The sequence below is a fragment of the Bison bison genome, unplaced genomic scaffold (genome assembly GCF_000754665.1).
Source record: "Bison bison bison isolate TAMUID 2011002044 unplaced genomic scaffold, Bison_UMD1.0 scf7180017864535, whole genome shotgun sequence".
Taxonomy (NCBI): domain Eukaryota; kingdom Metazoa; phylum Chordata; class Mammalia; order Artiodactyla; family Bovidae; genus Bison; species Bison bison.
Window position 1 is genome coordinate 11030505 of NW_011495084.1, and position 17265 is coordinate 11047769.

At 35.9% G+C, this 17265-nt stretch overlaps 1 protein-coding gene across 5 annotated transcripts in view; it reads right to left on the reverse strand.

Moving 5' to 3' along the window:
• Positions 1-1087: 1087 nt before the first annotated feature.
• ATP2B1 (ATPase, Ca++ transporting, plasma membrane 1) overlaps positions 1088-17265 on the reverse strand; it is a 134118-nt gene continuing 117940 nt past the window's right edge. For 3 of the 5 annotated variants that reach the window (XM_010832064.1, XM_010832063.1, XM_010832065.1), the window contains 5 exons: positions 16893-17106; positions 16252-16463; positions 14730-14837; positions 12639-12821; positions 1088-4350 (listed from right to left, as the gene is read on the reverse strand). In XM_010832064.1, the coding sequence (XP_010830366.1) occupies positions 4039-4350; positions 12639-12821; positions 14730-14837; positions 16252-16463; positions 16893-17106 (1029 nt within the window). In that variant the 3' untranslated portion in view covers positions 1088-4038. Of the gene's footprint in view, positions 4351-12163; positions 12251-12638; positions 12822-14729; positions 14838-16251; positions 16464-16892; positions 17107-17265 lie in introns of all 5 variants that reach the window. The other 2 variants (XM_010832062.1, XM_010832061.1) reach the window with 1 other exon arrangement.

Sequence of the window (17265 nt, forward strand, 5' to 3'; positions counted from 1 at the left end):
GATCAGGCCTGAGATTTCTTTGGAAGGAGTGATGCTAAAGCTGAAACTCCAGTACTCTGGCCACCTCATGCGAAGAGTTGACTCATTGGAAAAGACTCTGATGCTGGGAGGGATTGGGGGCAGGAGGAGAAGGGGACGACAGAGGATGAGATGGCTGGATGGCATCACTGACTCGATGGACGTGAGTCTGAGTGAACTCTGGGAGTTGGTGATGGACAGGGAGGCTTGGCATGCTGTGATTCATGGGGTTGCAAAGAGTTGGACACGACTGAGTGACTGAACTGAACTGAACTGGAAAAGGTAAAAGTCAATGTGGGATCTGGACATTAGGGTCCTAGAGTGGCAGAGGTTAAAAGAAAGAAAGCAGCTGTGGTATGATAGGAGCTCCCTAAAGACACAGGCAAGAAAAAAAGAGTCGATAAACAAAAACTTATAGAAACTTTCCTTAGTGAATTTTACAAAGGGATTTCATTCAAAATTCAATCCTTATACTTAGTACACTTACAGAATTGAACTTGACAAAGTGGAAAAATCTCTCCTCATAAATATGGTAATCATATACTCATTAGTTGAATAATATTTACTAATGGAAAAGTATAGTATTTGTAACCATTCAAAGTTTTCTCAGTAGTTCAAAGTTGCTACTTTATGTTAAAAATTTATTATAAAAATACCAGCAGAGGGCAGATTGACTAATTTTGTTACCATAAACTTCAGATAATTGCTATTGACAAGTTTGGATTAGTTAATGAAAAAATCAGGTCTTACAGTTAATGTGAAAATATAATCTTTTCTAAAACCAAAACGTTACTTTCCCCTGGACTGGAGAAATTAACTCTTGAGCTACAAAGATTGAAGACGGTGGGCATGAGAGAATGGACAACATACCCACGTTCATTCTAGGGGCAAGATCATGCATATTAGGCCACTGATTCACTGTAACAGAACCATAACATTTCAAGTACATTACAGAATTCTCATTAATTATAGATTTTTAAAATTTCAAGTAGAAAAAAGTAATTTCAAAATATGATGTTCAGATTAACTTAAATATTCAAAAAGTTCAGTCAGTCCCCATTCAGAAACAGATAAACAGTATATTTATTAAATGAGTTAAGACAAATAAACTTTACAAATAGACAAATAATAAAAGGCTCAGTGGCTAAAATAGATGGTAAGCATCATTGAAAGAAATCAACACCATCACGGTATCTCAGTTGGCTTACACGTGTAAAAAGAAATTTTCAAAGAGCAGTTTCACAGAAATGAAGCCAGTTTTTTTTTTCTTATAAACAAATTGCCATTTCTTGGTTCAAAACTGACATCTGTTATGAAAATTACCATATCACATATTTATAAGATGACAAGGAGTAACTCATCTTCAAAGTGCAAGTAAGTCTATTTACAACCACAAAAAAGGCAATGATGAGGAGAAAAAGATTTTTAAAAAATATACAAAGATTAAAAACATTTGGGATGCAAAATTAAACAATTTTTTGGTTAGAGGATAAAAGAGAAAAAGTGATTGAATTACAGATGCTGATTTCAGCTATACATACTATATAATGGGATCCAAGATCTTTAACAGCTTGCTTGCATTTTTTCCTACTTACATAATGCTCTGGAAATTTCTGGTAGAAATTACAGTGTCTCAAAGAGAGAAATACACACTAAGCATGTCTTGCTACTACTTCATGGATGTCATAAGACCCGTTTATGGATTAGAGTTGGTGTAAAAAGCCATTGCCTTAAGTTGAAAAATGAATACTGTAAAAGCTCAATACAAACCCTCCAAAGCACATGCACTTCTATATCTTTTGGTAATTACATTCATATTTAAGCATAATCAAAATAAAAAAGAAAACTGAAAACACTTCCCTTTTCTCTATTCCCTATGCCTCGTAGGCTCTCCAGTTGACAGGATAAATGTTTAGAGTTGAAAGGGTTCTTTGAGATAGTCTAGTCCACCACCCTGTTGTAGGGGAGATGATTTTCCCAAGGTCATGCAGCACATTAATAGCAAAACCCAGACTAGAAACCAGGTCTTGATTCCTAGCCTAGTATGCTTTCCAGCATATCATGCTACCTCTTTTTACAGTATGATTCACTCTAAATACCTGATGAGTAATGTACAATTACAAATGCTGACAGAGCCAACGTGTTTCTAAGTCTTGCAGAGGATAACTGCAAAGGATTGATGGAGAGAAAAAGACTCTCCCCGACCCACCAAAAATATCAAGCACCATCAACTAAATGTTTCTTTGCTGGGTCAGCATTTTCAGATGTTGTAGTAGTCCTTGTAAACTTTATGTCAGCCTGAGGATTATATATCTGGTGAAATCTGGGCCCTAACACAGTGCCAGTTCCTAAATGGTAAAGACAGAGGCCAAAGAGGGGAGAAGGCAGACCAAAGAAATAAAGACTTGAAAAATCCAACTGGCTTAGAGACAGGCATTCCAGCATACGGTTAAGTAATACATCTAAATATATATTTTTAGGGCCTTTCCCATCTTTTCACATTATCATTTTAACTAATTTGTTATTTGGCCACTTAAGAATGAAAACAAATGTATCCGAGACAATGGCGGTTGTTATTTTTTTTTTTTTAAACTGAGACTATTTTAGGCAAACTAAATAAACTCTATGAAGAACATGTCAAACTGCAATGATTTTCTTAATCTGCTTCTAGTAGACTGCCACCAAGGAATTAAAGAGGGTACCTCATGGGGCTGTTACCATCTTGAAATTTATTCCAATTGCAGTTAAAGAGAACAGACTGATGCACCACATAGGCAGAATTGAGTAAAGAAGCTGAAAGTTCTTTTTAAAAAAAATTGCTGTGTATTTATTTAATAAAAGGGCATATTTATGTTTACAAACAAGTTTCAAAAACAAAAGGAAAACATGTATGCTTCTACTTATTAACCTTTTTCAAAATGCCAACAGCCCTCATGCTGTATGAAGGTTTCTAAGGATTTATTAGAAAAAAATAAGATCAATACAGTTCACTCACAGTTCACCAAGACATCACTGAACTAACATGTTTAGACAAAAACAAAAAGGACTAAAATTCTCTTGTAGTTTGATAGTTTGATTTAATTTGATTTGCCTGAAATAACAAAAGCATTTCAAGCATCTTTCATTATGTCGTTGATATCCTGCATTAAACAATCTACTAAATTCTGAACAAAGGTTATTAGCAAGTTTTCAAAAATTTTAAAAATTAAACAGTTGTTTCAAAACCATTAAGTAGTAAATGTATTTAAGAAACTAATTAAGACAGATGCCATAACTTCATTAGAACACCACTGCTCATGTTTTTTTTTTTGTTTTGTTTTTTTGTTGTTGTTTTTTTTTAAACAAAGCATTAGTGTTATCTATTTGGCTATTAGTATTAGCAATTTATCTACAGTATTTAACAAGGTAAATTGTAGGCAAAAATTTAGTACAGTTTCAATAGAAACACCCCCCCTCCTTTTTTTTCCTGAAAATACAGCAGTATTTGAAGGACTAATTTTATCTCTGCATCAGTTATAAGGAAGCGTCCCATCTATGAACAGGAACAAAAAAAGTATCTACAAACCTTGTAAACAGATCTGCATCATTTATAAACATAAATAATCCAAATTATTAACAGCCAACAGCAGAAATTAAAGCATCAATTCAATGATCCAGGGCTCTTTGCTTGCTTGCCCAGCTTTATTCCTCCCTCTCTCCCATCAAGGATTGAGATCAACTAAAACTTTGCTAATATACTGTTCAGGACCATTCTTAGGTTCTACTGATGATCCACAGGTCGACTTATGCTGAGTTACTGTTTATCTGTCAGTTCATTTCTCCCACCCCCCAAAAAGCACCCTCAGTCTGGCAGAAAGCTTTGCTTTTTTTTTTAAAAAAATAAATCTACATTCGTACAAGTATGTCTTCTGTTGAAGTCCAGAGACAAGAATACTATCTTGTCCGTCACAATATGTGAAAAGACCCAGTTTCAATTTGTTTCTTTACAATGCAGCTAGTGTGTTAACGTTCAGCTTACAATCAGAGTGATGTTTCCAAACTATGTAGTGGGCTTCCTGGGGATGAAGAGGTAGCAGACTTGTTCATTTCTATTGTAAGGTAAATCCCGCTGTCAACAGCATTGTTATTTTTGTTGGGAGAGGGTGGAGGACTGGAGTTACGTTTTGTAGGAGCATCATCTTCAGCATCAGTGTCATCAATAAGGGGAATATGAGGCTCTGAATCTTCTATCCTAAACTCAGGATGTGTCATAAAGTTGTGAATTGAACTTCTTGATTCCGGTTTTTCTAACCCTTCATATAAAGAACTACGAAATGCATTCACCACTCGAATCTGTAAATATCAGAAAACACAGAAACATATCAGTACGCTGTTACCTTAATTTAAAAATGGTTCATTTATGAGTCTGAATCCACAAACAGCTAGGGATGAGTGAATCATATTTGCATGTAATGCAGTGGAACTTGCAATACACTGTAAAAAAAATGAATATTTTAGTAGGACACTACAGAACAACAAAACCACATACTCTAAGAATTAAGGGGAATAGAATTCAAAGTAATGCTAAGAATATCTCATTGTCACTGGCTAAGAATTTAATAGCCATTTTATAGGATATTTTTCCCTAAGAAAACAAAACCAAAGAGAAAACAAACATAAAATTAACCATACACAAGCGTTAGCTGATTTTTTAAATAAAAGAAATATAATTTTTAAAAAATTCAAATAAGTTAAACGAAGTCAAGCACAGAGGGTTACTACTCATCATGCTAGGAATTAGGGAGTCACCGACTATGAAAAAGCCAAGCAAATATAAGCTGAATGCCACAATGAACTCACATCTACCCCACTACACCCTTAATTTAAAAAAAAAAAAAAAACAAAACCCAAATAAATATCTATGAAATGCCATTAAACAGCTATAAATATTTGAGTATATGCCATTTGTCTATAAAGTGTTAGTGTTTTTCTCTATAATAATAAAACTTAGATAACTTTATGTACTACACTCCACTAGAAAGAACAGATTTAAAATAAAACAAAAAACTTTCTGAGATTCTTCTATGAAAAATTTCCCAAGGAGAAGAAAAAGTGTTCAAGCATTTTCACCCTTAAACACACAGACCAACAATTCATCTTCCTTCTCAGAATTCTGCTAAATGGAAGAAAAGAGGTCAATGAGTAATCAACTCAAATACATTACTAAACACACAGACTCGGGGTCTCATTAATTCAGTATCATAAAGACTTAAAAAAAAAAACCCCAAATAATTGGATTATTATTATTTATTATGTCAGTTATCCAGATATAACTGACACTGACATTTCAGGAAAAAAGATGATTAAAGTCCTAAGTCACCAAAATCACTTCATAAAACAATGGTATTCAAAAAATAAATTTATTCACGGAGATATTTCAATTTATTTTGTAAAAATGTAACAATTTATGCCCACTTTTTTAATGCATATATTTAAGGCATACAAGACTATTTGATACACATCTACAGCATGAAACAGTCACTGTCTCTGTGTGTTGAGAACACCTGAGGTTGGACTCTCCTAGCCAATTTCAAGTAGACAGTAGTGTTGTTACCTACAGTCACCATGCTATACATCAGACTTCTGGAACTCATTCATCTTGCGTAACTGAAACTCTCCACTCCCTGAACAGCATCTTGCAATTGCCCCTCCCCCTGGTAATCCCCATTCTACTCTACTCATATGCGTTTGACTCTTTCAGATCCCCACTTCTGAGACTTTAACCAAAGGAACTGAAATCAAGATTTTGGAGCGATTCCTGCACTCCCGTGTTTGCTGCTGTCAGTGGCCAGTATGCACAGAGAATACGAACTGGAGGACCAGCTAGCCTATCTGGTGGGTGATGAGCTGCTTAACGTGACTCTGAAGTTGCTGCTTACTGGACTTGTTTGCTGGTATTGCTAATAGAGCTCGAGAAGCAGTTGAGGTCTCTCTTTTGTTCTGACCAGTCTGGGTAGAGGAGAGTAGTGAAGAATCACGGGGAAAATGAATCAATTTTTGAAACATGTTAAATTTGTTAAACAACCAAAGTGAAAATATTAAGAGTTCAGAAGAAAGTTATGGGTGTAAGTTACAGATCTGGGAGTTTAGCAAAGCTCCAGGAGGGGTAGAGTGTAAAAAGTAACAAGCAGGTGAGGGCAGCAAGTGTATTTGTACATACAATCACACACACCTGTGACAGCTGAAATCGGATTCCTTTCCACTGAAGTTTTTCAATTTTTTCCCCCTCTCTGACAAAATTTATTATGTTATCCTAGAATATCGAAGCTTGAAAGGATATTTGAGATAGTTTATTTCAACCACTTTACAAATAATACAACCGAGCAACTGAAGACAGGTGGCTGCCTTGCCAGGTCACTCCAAATTAGTGCAGAAAGCCTCAGAGCTAAGGTTTCTGGACTCCCAACTCCAGGTTCTTTCAAGTCAATGAAAGAATACACGGACATTAACTTTATAACTAACTTTACTAGAATAAGGTACTTCCTAAGATTAGGGTCAGCACAGTACACGGGAAGCTTAGAAATGCTCCAAAGCAATATAATTTTCAAGTTACAGTTCTCATATTAGGCACACAAAATAACACCTAGATTAACTAGGGGTCACTGAAACAAATTTAGTTCACTTTCTGCTCGTTACATAAGAAAGCATCTGACCTAAGGCATGCCACTGAGCTAGTTACATTTGCTCTCATCTCTATAACTTTCTATAGGTAAAATGCTCACAGAACAGTAGTAATTCTGAGTGATGAAAAAGCACAATTGCGTGCATTATACTGTAGGTAGATAGAAAATTATTTTAATACCACAAAGAAATCAGTTTAAAGCAGAAACTGATTACCTATTTTTGACAATCCAACCCCTACTGTTTATTTAATCCAGTCTTTAAATGTTATTCTTTTAATAGAAATTAAGACCTACTATGTACAACACTATTTAAGGAAAATTCAACAATTCCTATGTCAAGAAAAAATTTTAAAGAATAAATTATTGAGAGAAAAAAATCTGAGGCATGAGGCACAGATGGCAAATAATACATTGAAATGATTATTATAATAATAAAGTAATTTTAGGAAACTGAAAGTGATTACCAAGGTAAGCACTACATTAAATCTAGCAAAGTAAGATCATGTACCATGCTAAACCACCCATTTTCTTAAATATAATCCTAACTTTTGATAGGAGAAAAGAATATTACTGACCAAAACATGGTACACAGGAGACAGTTCTGTTTTACCTTCTACAACAGACTTTTCCTGAAATCTGTCATCATCCATTTACTATACACACTATAAATTAAAGAATTTCAATGGTAAAGTAAAAGGTACTTTGCAAGGAAAGAAAATTCTAGGTTGCTTTTCAAAGTTGTGTCTTTGTACATCAAATTTTCTCAAAGTGAGACCTGGTAATAGCTAATGTTTTAATTATCTGGAATAGGGGCTGGAAAATATTTTCTGTCAAGTGCCAGATAGTACCTACTGCATAGCACAGAGGGCTATATTCAATATCTTGTAATAATCTATAATGGAAAATAATTTGAAAAAGAATGGATATATACGTCTAACAATCACTCTGCTATACCACTGAAACTAATGCAACATTGTAAATTAACTATACTCCAATTTAAAAAAGAGGTTATAAAAAAGAGTCAAAGTTTGACACAGATATTCCTAAGATTATTCTCTACTAGGGCAGGAACCCAGGGATAAAATTAAACCTCCCATTAAATGAATTAACACCATTATCCTGGCTACCTGTGCCCAGCAACTCAGAGGTTTCATACAGAGTTGTGCATCAGAAAAGAGTCTGCAGCAGGTGTGGGTGTGTAAGACTTAAAACAGAGCTTGTGATTGATTTGATATTTAATATTAAGCCTGGGACCCAATTATACAGAGAAATACAGTTAATATGATACCACACCTAGTGAAAAAGTCAACTATTTAAAATTTTGCTGAAATAAAAATCAACAGAATTTATACTACCTACTAGATAAAACTTGTCAAAAGTTTAACTTAAAGCTAATCAAGAGGAAACAATTAAATTCAGAATGTAGGACACTTTATAAAACAATCTGCCTGGATTTTTAAAAAAGAAAATCAATGTTATGAAAAATAAAGGTAGAGAAAATGGATCCAGGTTAAAGGAGAGAAGAGTCATAACATACACTATTGAATGTCCTTTCTTGGATCCAGGATCAAAAAAGCTGTAATATATGACATTTTGGGGGCAAATGAAGAAATCTAAATATGGACTGTGTATTAGATAAAATGGTATATACTATTATAAAGATAAAGCAGACATCATAAAACATTAAGAAGTGGTAAATCCAGGCAAAGGGATTTTGTATGGATTAACCTTTCAACTTGTCTATCAGTTTGCAATTTTTCAGTTTTGAGGGGAGGGAATGTATCAGGATTAAGTCTCAGTTTGGCTCCTCCTTGTGGATATAAATAGAAGTTTACTTTGCATTCCAGCCTCATCAACTCCTTCATTTCATTACTCTTTTAGTTTTAAACTATATCAGCTGGGATCTGCTTTCCTCAACCAACAAATTCTATCAAAGGGTCAGCGTGCGAGTCATTTCCTTAGGTAATTTTCCCTGACATCTCAGGGAAGGGCAAAGACTCTGTTGTAACAGTTTCATCACCATGTCGAAATTCCTATCTCATCTGCTTCTCTCCCTAGAGGACAAAGTCGGGAGGTTCCAGAGCATGTGGTAGGCCTTGCAGTGTTTATGAAATACAACAAAGTGAACACCTAGAGCAGGAGGTGAAGGCCTGAGTGGTAACATGCCCTCGAAAGCCAGGAGTCATGTGGATCCAGATGAGGGAGGGATGCAAGCGACATCAGCCGTCCCAGGCCTAAGGCCAGGCCTAAGGCTGCCTATTCCATGTCATTCAAGCAGGTGGCACCACGGTAACTTCTAAGAGGAAGATTCCTATCTGTCCATACATATAAATGTAACATCCTAAAGTCAGTCACCCTAAAGATATAACATGCCTAAAGTTACACGGTCAGTTTGTCCTTTCAGCACCTGGGTGCTCTTTCTTTTACATCATGCTGCCTCTGCTTATTGGCTATGGACACGTCATTCAAACTCTAAGTCAGCTTTCACACCTGTCAAATGGGGATGGTTCCTATTCTGCCTGCTGTGCAACACTGTCAAAAATAACAAATGAAAATTACTTAAGCAAACAGTGAACAGGCAGACTCTTGAGTGAACAGTCTTTTTTTTTTTAAACAGCATTGTTTTCTCCCTTAATTTATCCTCTCCCCAGTTTCCCAATGGACGTGAGCTTGAGCCAACTCTGGAAGATGGTGAAGGACAGGGAAGCCTGGTGTGCTGCAGTCTGTAGGGTTGCAAAGAGTTGGACACAAGGGAGCGACTGAACAACAACGTTTCCCAAGATTCCTCTTTAGTCTCTCACTGGCTAAAGATCAAATGGAAAAGATAAGTCACTGCCCAAATCAGGTATCTCGACTGAGTGGGAGGGTACGGATGAGGGGTGGGTGTGTTTATATCTTTAATGTTTCCAATATACTGAGAATCCACCATGGAATCAACAAGCTAATTCAGAGTAAGGATGATAAAGGTTATAAGACTTCTAGAGAGTTTACTAAAATGCAACAATCTGTTATATTTCTTTACACTAATAACTACGTGAAAGGGAAATTAAGAAAACAAATCTCATTTACAATTGCATTAAAAATAATAAAGTATCTAGGAATAAATTTAACCAAGGAAGTGAAAGACCTGTATACTGAAAACTACAAGACATTAATAAAAGAAACTGAAGATGACACAAATAAATGAAAAGATACTCCATATTCATAGGCTGGAAGGATTAATAGTGTTAAATGTGCATGCTACCCAAAGCAATACAGATTCAATGTAATCCCTAGCAAAATTCCAATGGCATTTTTCACAGAAATAGAACAAACAATCCTAAAATTTGTATGGAATCACAAAAGACCCTGAATAGCCAAGGCAATCTTGAGAAATAAAAACTAAGCCAGAGGCATTACACTCCCTGATTTCAACTGCATTACAAAGATACAGTAATTAAAACAGTATGATATTGGCATGAGTTTGTATACAAATGGAGATACAGATCAGTGGACAAGAACAGAGACCCCAGAAATAAACCCATGCATAGGCGATCAATTAATCTACAACAAAGGAATCAAGAATATACAATGGGGAAAGTCAGTCTCTTCAATAGATGGTGTTAGGAAAGTGGGACAATCACATGCAAAAGAACGACACTGGACCAATATCTTACATCACACACAAAAATGCACTCAGAATTATAACGACTTTAACATGAGACATGGAAACCATAAAGCTCCTAGAAAAAACATAGATGCTAAGCTTCTTGACATAGGTTTTGATGACGAATTTTTGAATCTGACACCAAAAGCATAAAAGGAAAAATAAACAAGTGGGATTACATCAAACTGAAAAGTTTCTACGCATCAATGAAAACCATGACCAAAATGAAAAGGCAACATTTTGTTCTCATAAAATGTGAGAAAATATTTGCAAATCTATGTATATGATATGGGGCAAATATTCAAAATATATATATATTTCAAAATCTATACAAATCAATAACAAAACCCCCAAATATGGTCAAAAGATCTGAACAGCCATTTTCCCAAAAATATATACAAATGGCCAAGTGGTACATGAAAAGATGCTCAACATCGCTAATCATCACAGAAATGCAAGTCAAAATCACAACGAGGTATTACTTCACATCTGTTAGGATGAAATGGAAACAACCAAAGTGTTCTCTGATGAATGAGTGGATAAACAAAGTATGGTGGACACACACATGAATAGTATTTAACCATAAAAAAGAAGGGATTCTGGACATTTGTGATAACACAGATGAACCCTGAGAGTATTATTATCCTAAATGAAATAAATCAGACAGAGAAAGACACATACCGTATGGTTTCTCTTACATGTGTATGTGACATATTAAACGCCCCCCCCGCCAAAACCAAGCTCACAGATATTAAAAAAACAAATGGTTGCTGCAAGAGGTGGGAGGTGGGCAGTGGTGGGAGAGCTGAGTAAACTTAAAAAAAAAAAAAATTGAGTAAAAGAAATTTTTAGTGCATTTTCCCTACTTTGGAAAACTCAATAGAATATCTTATCTAGGAAGCAATTTTAAATTGATTGTATAAATGAAAAAAAAAACAAAACTCACATAAATACCAAAGAACTTAGAAGCTTCTACAGGGTTTCCACTTCAAAACAAAACAAAATAAATAAAAAATTCACAGCAAGCCCACAAAGTCTAGGCTAAGGATGCAAGTGAGTGAAGTGAAGTCACTCAGTCGTGTCCGACTCCTTGCGACCCCATGGACTGTAGCCTACCACACTGCTCTGTCTATGGGATTTTCCAGGCAAGAGTACTGGAGTGGGTTGCCATTTCCTTCTCCAGAGGATCTTGCCGACCCAGGGATCAAACCTGGGTCTCCCACATTGGAGGCAGATACTTTACCGTCTGAGCCACCAGGGAAGTCTAAGAAGGCAAACACCTGCGTATACGCTCAGAACTTTTCTTCAGGGTACCAACTTACTTTCTAAACTGATCAAGATACAAGTCAAGGCACTACGTTCATTTTCAGCTTTAAAAACACAATTTCTTGGTTCTGTTAGATCAGTTGCAAATCACATGCTTTTGGGAATCATGCAGAATGGAATATGTTTAAAGGCATATACTCAAAAATTTATAGTCGTTTCACAAATTCTAAGCTACAGTTTTATTCCCCGTATTAACTACCAGAGTTAGCGTAGAGACAAAGATTTCATGTCTGATCTTTGGTTGCAATTGTTCCACCTGTTATCTAGCCCTCTAAGAAATAAAACGACAACAAGGACAACACTTTGAGGTCTCAATCCACTTTACGAAAAGAAAGCTTTATGAAAAGCCTGAACAATGAATTCAAACATTAAGGAGAAAATGAGAAACGTTAGGTGTGTGAAGTAGGAGATGTTAATTTCATGCACTTAGGAACACACACTCACACCCCACAGTAGTAGAAGCAGTAGAAGAGGAAAACACTACATGTGTAGGGGTAGAAATATTTGTTACATCATGATGCTGGCTGGCGATGGAGGGTTGCCGCCTTAGTGCCCCCTGAATGGAACTTCCACTCTGGAAAGCATTCACTACATCCATCTGCAAGGAATCAGAGATTGTGACAGCTTGCTCAGCAAGAGAGAGAGAGAACAAGAGAAAGGACCATTCCATCTATCAACATATAAAAAGTAAAGAAAAAGGCACTTTTTACAGAGCAGATAAATAGGCAAGAGGAGCATTTGGAGATGAAGGGGGTGGAAAAAAAGCTAGGAGAAAAGGAGCTTAGGGGCATACGGACACATTCTTTCGTGGTCAGTTAAAACTTGCACTCATTCCAAGCACCAGTACTATTTTTCAAAAGAGTAAGTTCTGTGGGTTGGGGAGGCTAGAAAGGAAGCAAAGGAGCACATTCAAACCTCCTCCCCAGCTCCAAAGGCCCTTGGCTCCCGCTCCCATTGTCTCTCCTACCTCTCCACCAGGCCCATACCTGTGTCTGGATTCTGTTCAGACCTCTAAACCACAAGATCTGGCCACGCCGCAACTCCCGCTCAGCGTGATCAATCTCTTCCACATCCTCCGCTAACTCCTCCTCGGGTATTTCCTCCTTCTGTGTGCCATGACCCGCTTCTTTGAGGAATTTTAAACGGCTAGTTGGAATGGTTGAAATAAGCTACAACACAGGGGAGAGAACTTAGAAACAAACCATATCAAAATACAATGAAACTGATCAACTTCAATACAGAAAAGGAATGAAAAGCTGCACTCAAAAGCCAACTAGCTTTACCAATGAAGCAATGAAATCTTGTCCATCATAGGCCTTCTTTCTCAGGACAAAAAACATTCTTCTGTTAGCTACACAAAAGATTTAAGTTTGAAGGGCAAAAGTTTCCCTGAATGAAAATAACCTGATTACATTTGCAAATTTTATTTAAGACATTCAAGACCATGAATTATCCAACCATGCTTTGATATACATATATATATACACACTTAAACTCATATTAATATTTATTTCAAATAAAATGAAAATCAATCTTATAGGATGCAAAAGAAGTTTACATTTCATTAGCGCGTTAAGAATTCAATGAAGAAAAAACACACTAAAGTTCAGAAAACCTTCGAGGCTACACTGAAAGTACATTTATTCAATGTATTTATTTTCATAAAGTATAACTATTTAAAATTGGATTAACACTGATTGAGAATGACACCAAACAGGAACAAATGCCCCAGAAGACATAAAAGATAGAACAATACCAATATGTATTAACTTGTAAGTGTTAACAGCCATTTCTTAAGGAAGTTAGGAGAAACAGGCATGCAGTGAGTATCAGAACTGCTCCGAGAACTTCTAGTTCAACCACCTCATTTTAGAGACGAAACAGGTTCAGAGACACAGAAAGTGACTTGTTCATGGAGTGACTAAGACCCTAGGTTTCCTGACTTAACACATCAGTGCTTTCTACCATGGCACCTAAAAATCAATAGACAATGTCAACCAAAGACAGCTACTAATGCCTATTAGGCATGTACACTATATTCAATTTCCTCTTCTTGAAAATAGCCAGATGTCGGGGGAGGCTGGGGGGTTTGGCTTTGCCTGTGAGGGAACATTATAAAGTAACTAGAACAGTTAAAGAAAAATGTGGACCTAGTACAGATCCTACTTAAAAGAAGATTTCTGTTAAAAAAGGTCTTTACAATGAATAAGAAGAGAAAGCTCAGACCCTAGAAACAAAAGAAAAAGATAAAAAGCACGTAAAGATTGGGTTAAGGTTAAGTACAATCTGAATGTTTAGTCTGACTTGCAAAATAACCATAAATTAGTTCACATCAACTACACACTGTAACATGTGCTAACCTGCGTTTATGAAAATGTTAGTAGATTCTCTATCAGTTTTCTAGTGATGGTAATAGACTTAAAATGAACACACACTGTTATCACTTATCTTTTAAGACACAATGACATACATCTGCAAGTCAGCTACCCATCGTGAAGACGAAGGACATCTCATTTTTGAGGCAGTGTATTTTATATGTACACTGTTAAAGTCATTCAATTCAAATCATCTAAAATGTCATTTTGTGGCCTATTTTTCCAGACACCAGGAGTTTTATGGAAACATTCGTCATATCAACTGAAACTCGAGATTTTTTTAATGCTACATTTTTATGAAATTATATAACAGAATGATAAAAAGGCTAAAGCATATAATATTTTTATTAAAATATTAATTCTGAAAATGCAAAGTAGGTCATAGAGCAAAAGATACAGATATTAGCATTCTGACAGGTTATAAATGTATCATTTTAGTAACAGTTGTAAAACTTGTTCTAAAAAACAAGTTAAAAGACTATGTAAGAAATTAGTGTTATTGCATAGGCATAATCATAATTAATACCAAGTGACATACTAGAGCAAATATTATATTAAAAAGAATCTCTGAATGTTCTTTCTGGACCCAGAATGAAAACTACTTAGAATCAAGTTATAGAATTGATTAAAGAGCATACACACTAGAAATTAAAAAAAAAAAATCACTTTAGGTTTGAACAAAAAGTGATGAGATTTTTTTACCTGGCCCCAGAGTAACGTTCCCATTCCTAGGAATATTGACCATAGCCACTGTTCTATTGAAAGTTCTGAACAACTGAAAGGTTTTCCACCAAACTGCACAATTATTATCTGGAGGAATAATCAAGAATAAATTTATTTAGTGAAGTTGCTGACTTACACTGACCCATGCTCCTTATATCTCATTGTGGACTTGTAATGAACAAACAAAATAGCTGATCCAGACATGCTTTGAGTAGCACAAAGGCACTGAAGAATGACCTTACTTCCATCAGTTGTCCTAGGCATATCAGTCTATGCCAGCAACTAAGTGTTATCAGACTTGCTTGGTAGAGAGACAAGAAGTTATGTTTTTGCAATCCTCATATATTAAAAACAGATAAAATAAACCTAACTTCGATAGTAAGTAGGAACTAACATTTTAGTGTATCAAGAACAATGATTTCTTTTAAATAAAATACTTCCAGAAACTATACAACAACTAAGCAAACAACAGTTCCTCTCAAGTTGACAGAAAAACTGAAAGCTAAAACAGAAACAGTCTGCAGAGAAATAATTAAGTTGAGAGTTTTGGGTTTCAGAATCCACAGTGCCCAAGGCATAGAATGAATAAATGCTTCAAAATTCTTAGATCTTCATTTTGAAACTAGCACCGTCACTGTCTGATTCTATCCTTGAAAGCTCACTTTTTAAATCTTACTGTGTTTACTGACCTGATGTGATCACACACCACTCACCCACCTGCTCTGATTGCAGATTCTGCTATTAACAGTCGTTTGCGTAGAAGAGTACCACAGAATCCAAGGTGGTATAAAACATATGTATAATACACAATTACATAAAATTTACCATACATAAAGTGATGCTTAGTTTGCCCTTATTATGGTCTTTATAAAAAATGGCAAAATTCGGTCCTTTCTATTCCTTCTCAACCTCACTGTTCATACCCCATCCTCCACTTCTCTTCTGCTTTGTTTTGACAATATTACAAAATATAAAACTGGCATATAACCAACTCAGGATGCAGTCATTTAGAATCATGTGGATTTTAAAATACTTATTTCAAAACCTATTATTACTTAATAATGAACTCAACTGTAGAAATACAACTGCTATTAATTGCTAGAAGCAATTAAGGGATCACTCTAGGTAGACTAAGAAGTGGTTAGCTGTAAGACTGGCCTTAAATAAGATCAACATTGTAACAGTTTTCATAAAAGCAATGTAGAATAAATAATCAGAAACAGTGAGCGTGAGCAAACACTGCTGTGAGCAGTGTCACAGCCACAGAAGCAGTAGTGCAACTGAAGGAGTCCTAGTTTAATATACTCATTCACATGGAGAACTTCAGGACGGGGCAGATTTTCACTTGAGTTGTGATATTTAAAATTCTTCTTTGATGTCATCAAGGCCATACACAGAAGGCCAAAACATTGAGGTCAAGTAATTTCTGGAATAAGCCACCTGCTTACCTAAGATCTCCACACAATAATCATATTTGAAACTCTCTTTTACAATTACCCACCTGTACCACAAAAGTGCCTAAAACAATTGTGCAGAAGATGGCATTATTAAAGATTCCTTCAAACACATTTCTTTCACCGTGAATTTTCCGTGCATTTATTTCGTTGAAAAGTTGCATCAGTACAAAAGTATTAAAAACAATAGTATAATGTTCCGATGGAGGAGCATGCAAAGGAGCGTTTCTTCCGCTATCAATATCAAAAAACTTTTCTCCTGAAAGAATGAAAAATTATTGCTTTGTAATTATCATACAAAATAACTGAACATTTTAAGGAAGCATGCAATAAAACCTAGCCAGACCGTTCTTTGCTCTCAAATAGCAGCACAGAAAGAATCGTGAGGGACCTGGGATCCTCCAGTACCACTCTCTTATTTTATATGGAAGGAGACTGAAGCCCCCCTGAACTGTGGTGACATGTTCAAGATCACATCTAAGTTAGTGGTAGGGCCAAGGATAAGAAATCAGGACTCTACTTCCCACTACTATCACACTGCCTCTCAAAATGTACTAAGCATCCACTGACAGAAGAAATTAAAGATCAATGGGGAGCCAGAAAGAAAAATAACATACATTCTTGAAAAATCTGCAGTATAAGCTCAGAACCAAAACAACCGAAGCTTTACTGGGCGTTGAATTCTTACCGGCAAACAAGAGTGTGAAGACTACGACAAGCTGATAGAATGCATGACCCAAAATATTCTTCATCATTGTGCGTGAGATGAGAGGCTTATTTCTACCATACGGTTTCCGAAGCAAGAGAGATTCAGTGGGGGGTTCGGTCGCCAGAGCCAGGGAAGCAAGCGTGTCCATGATGAGATTTACCCATAGCATCTGCACAGCCTTAAGTGGCGAGTCCTAGAAAAGACAGGTTTCTTAATAGACACTCACAACTTTCCAGGGATTCAGCAATTCCCAGGAAGCCACTTCTATTTAAAAACTTAAAGTACAGGAGTTAAAAATTACATTTCTATATTAATTAACCTAAAATGCTAAGCTTGAACTTATTTAAATACT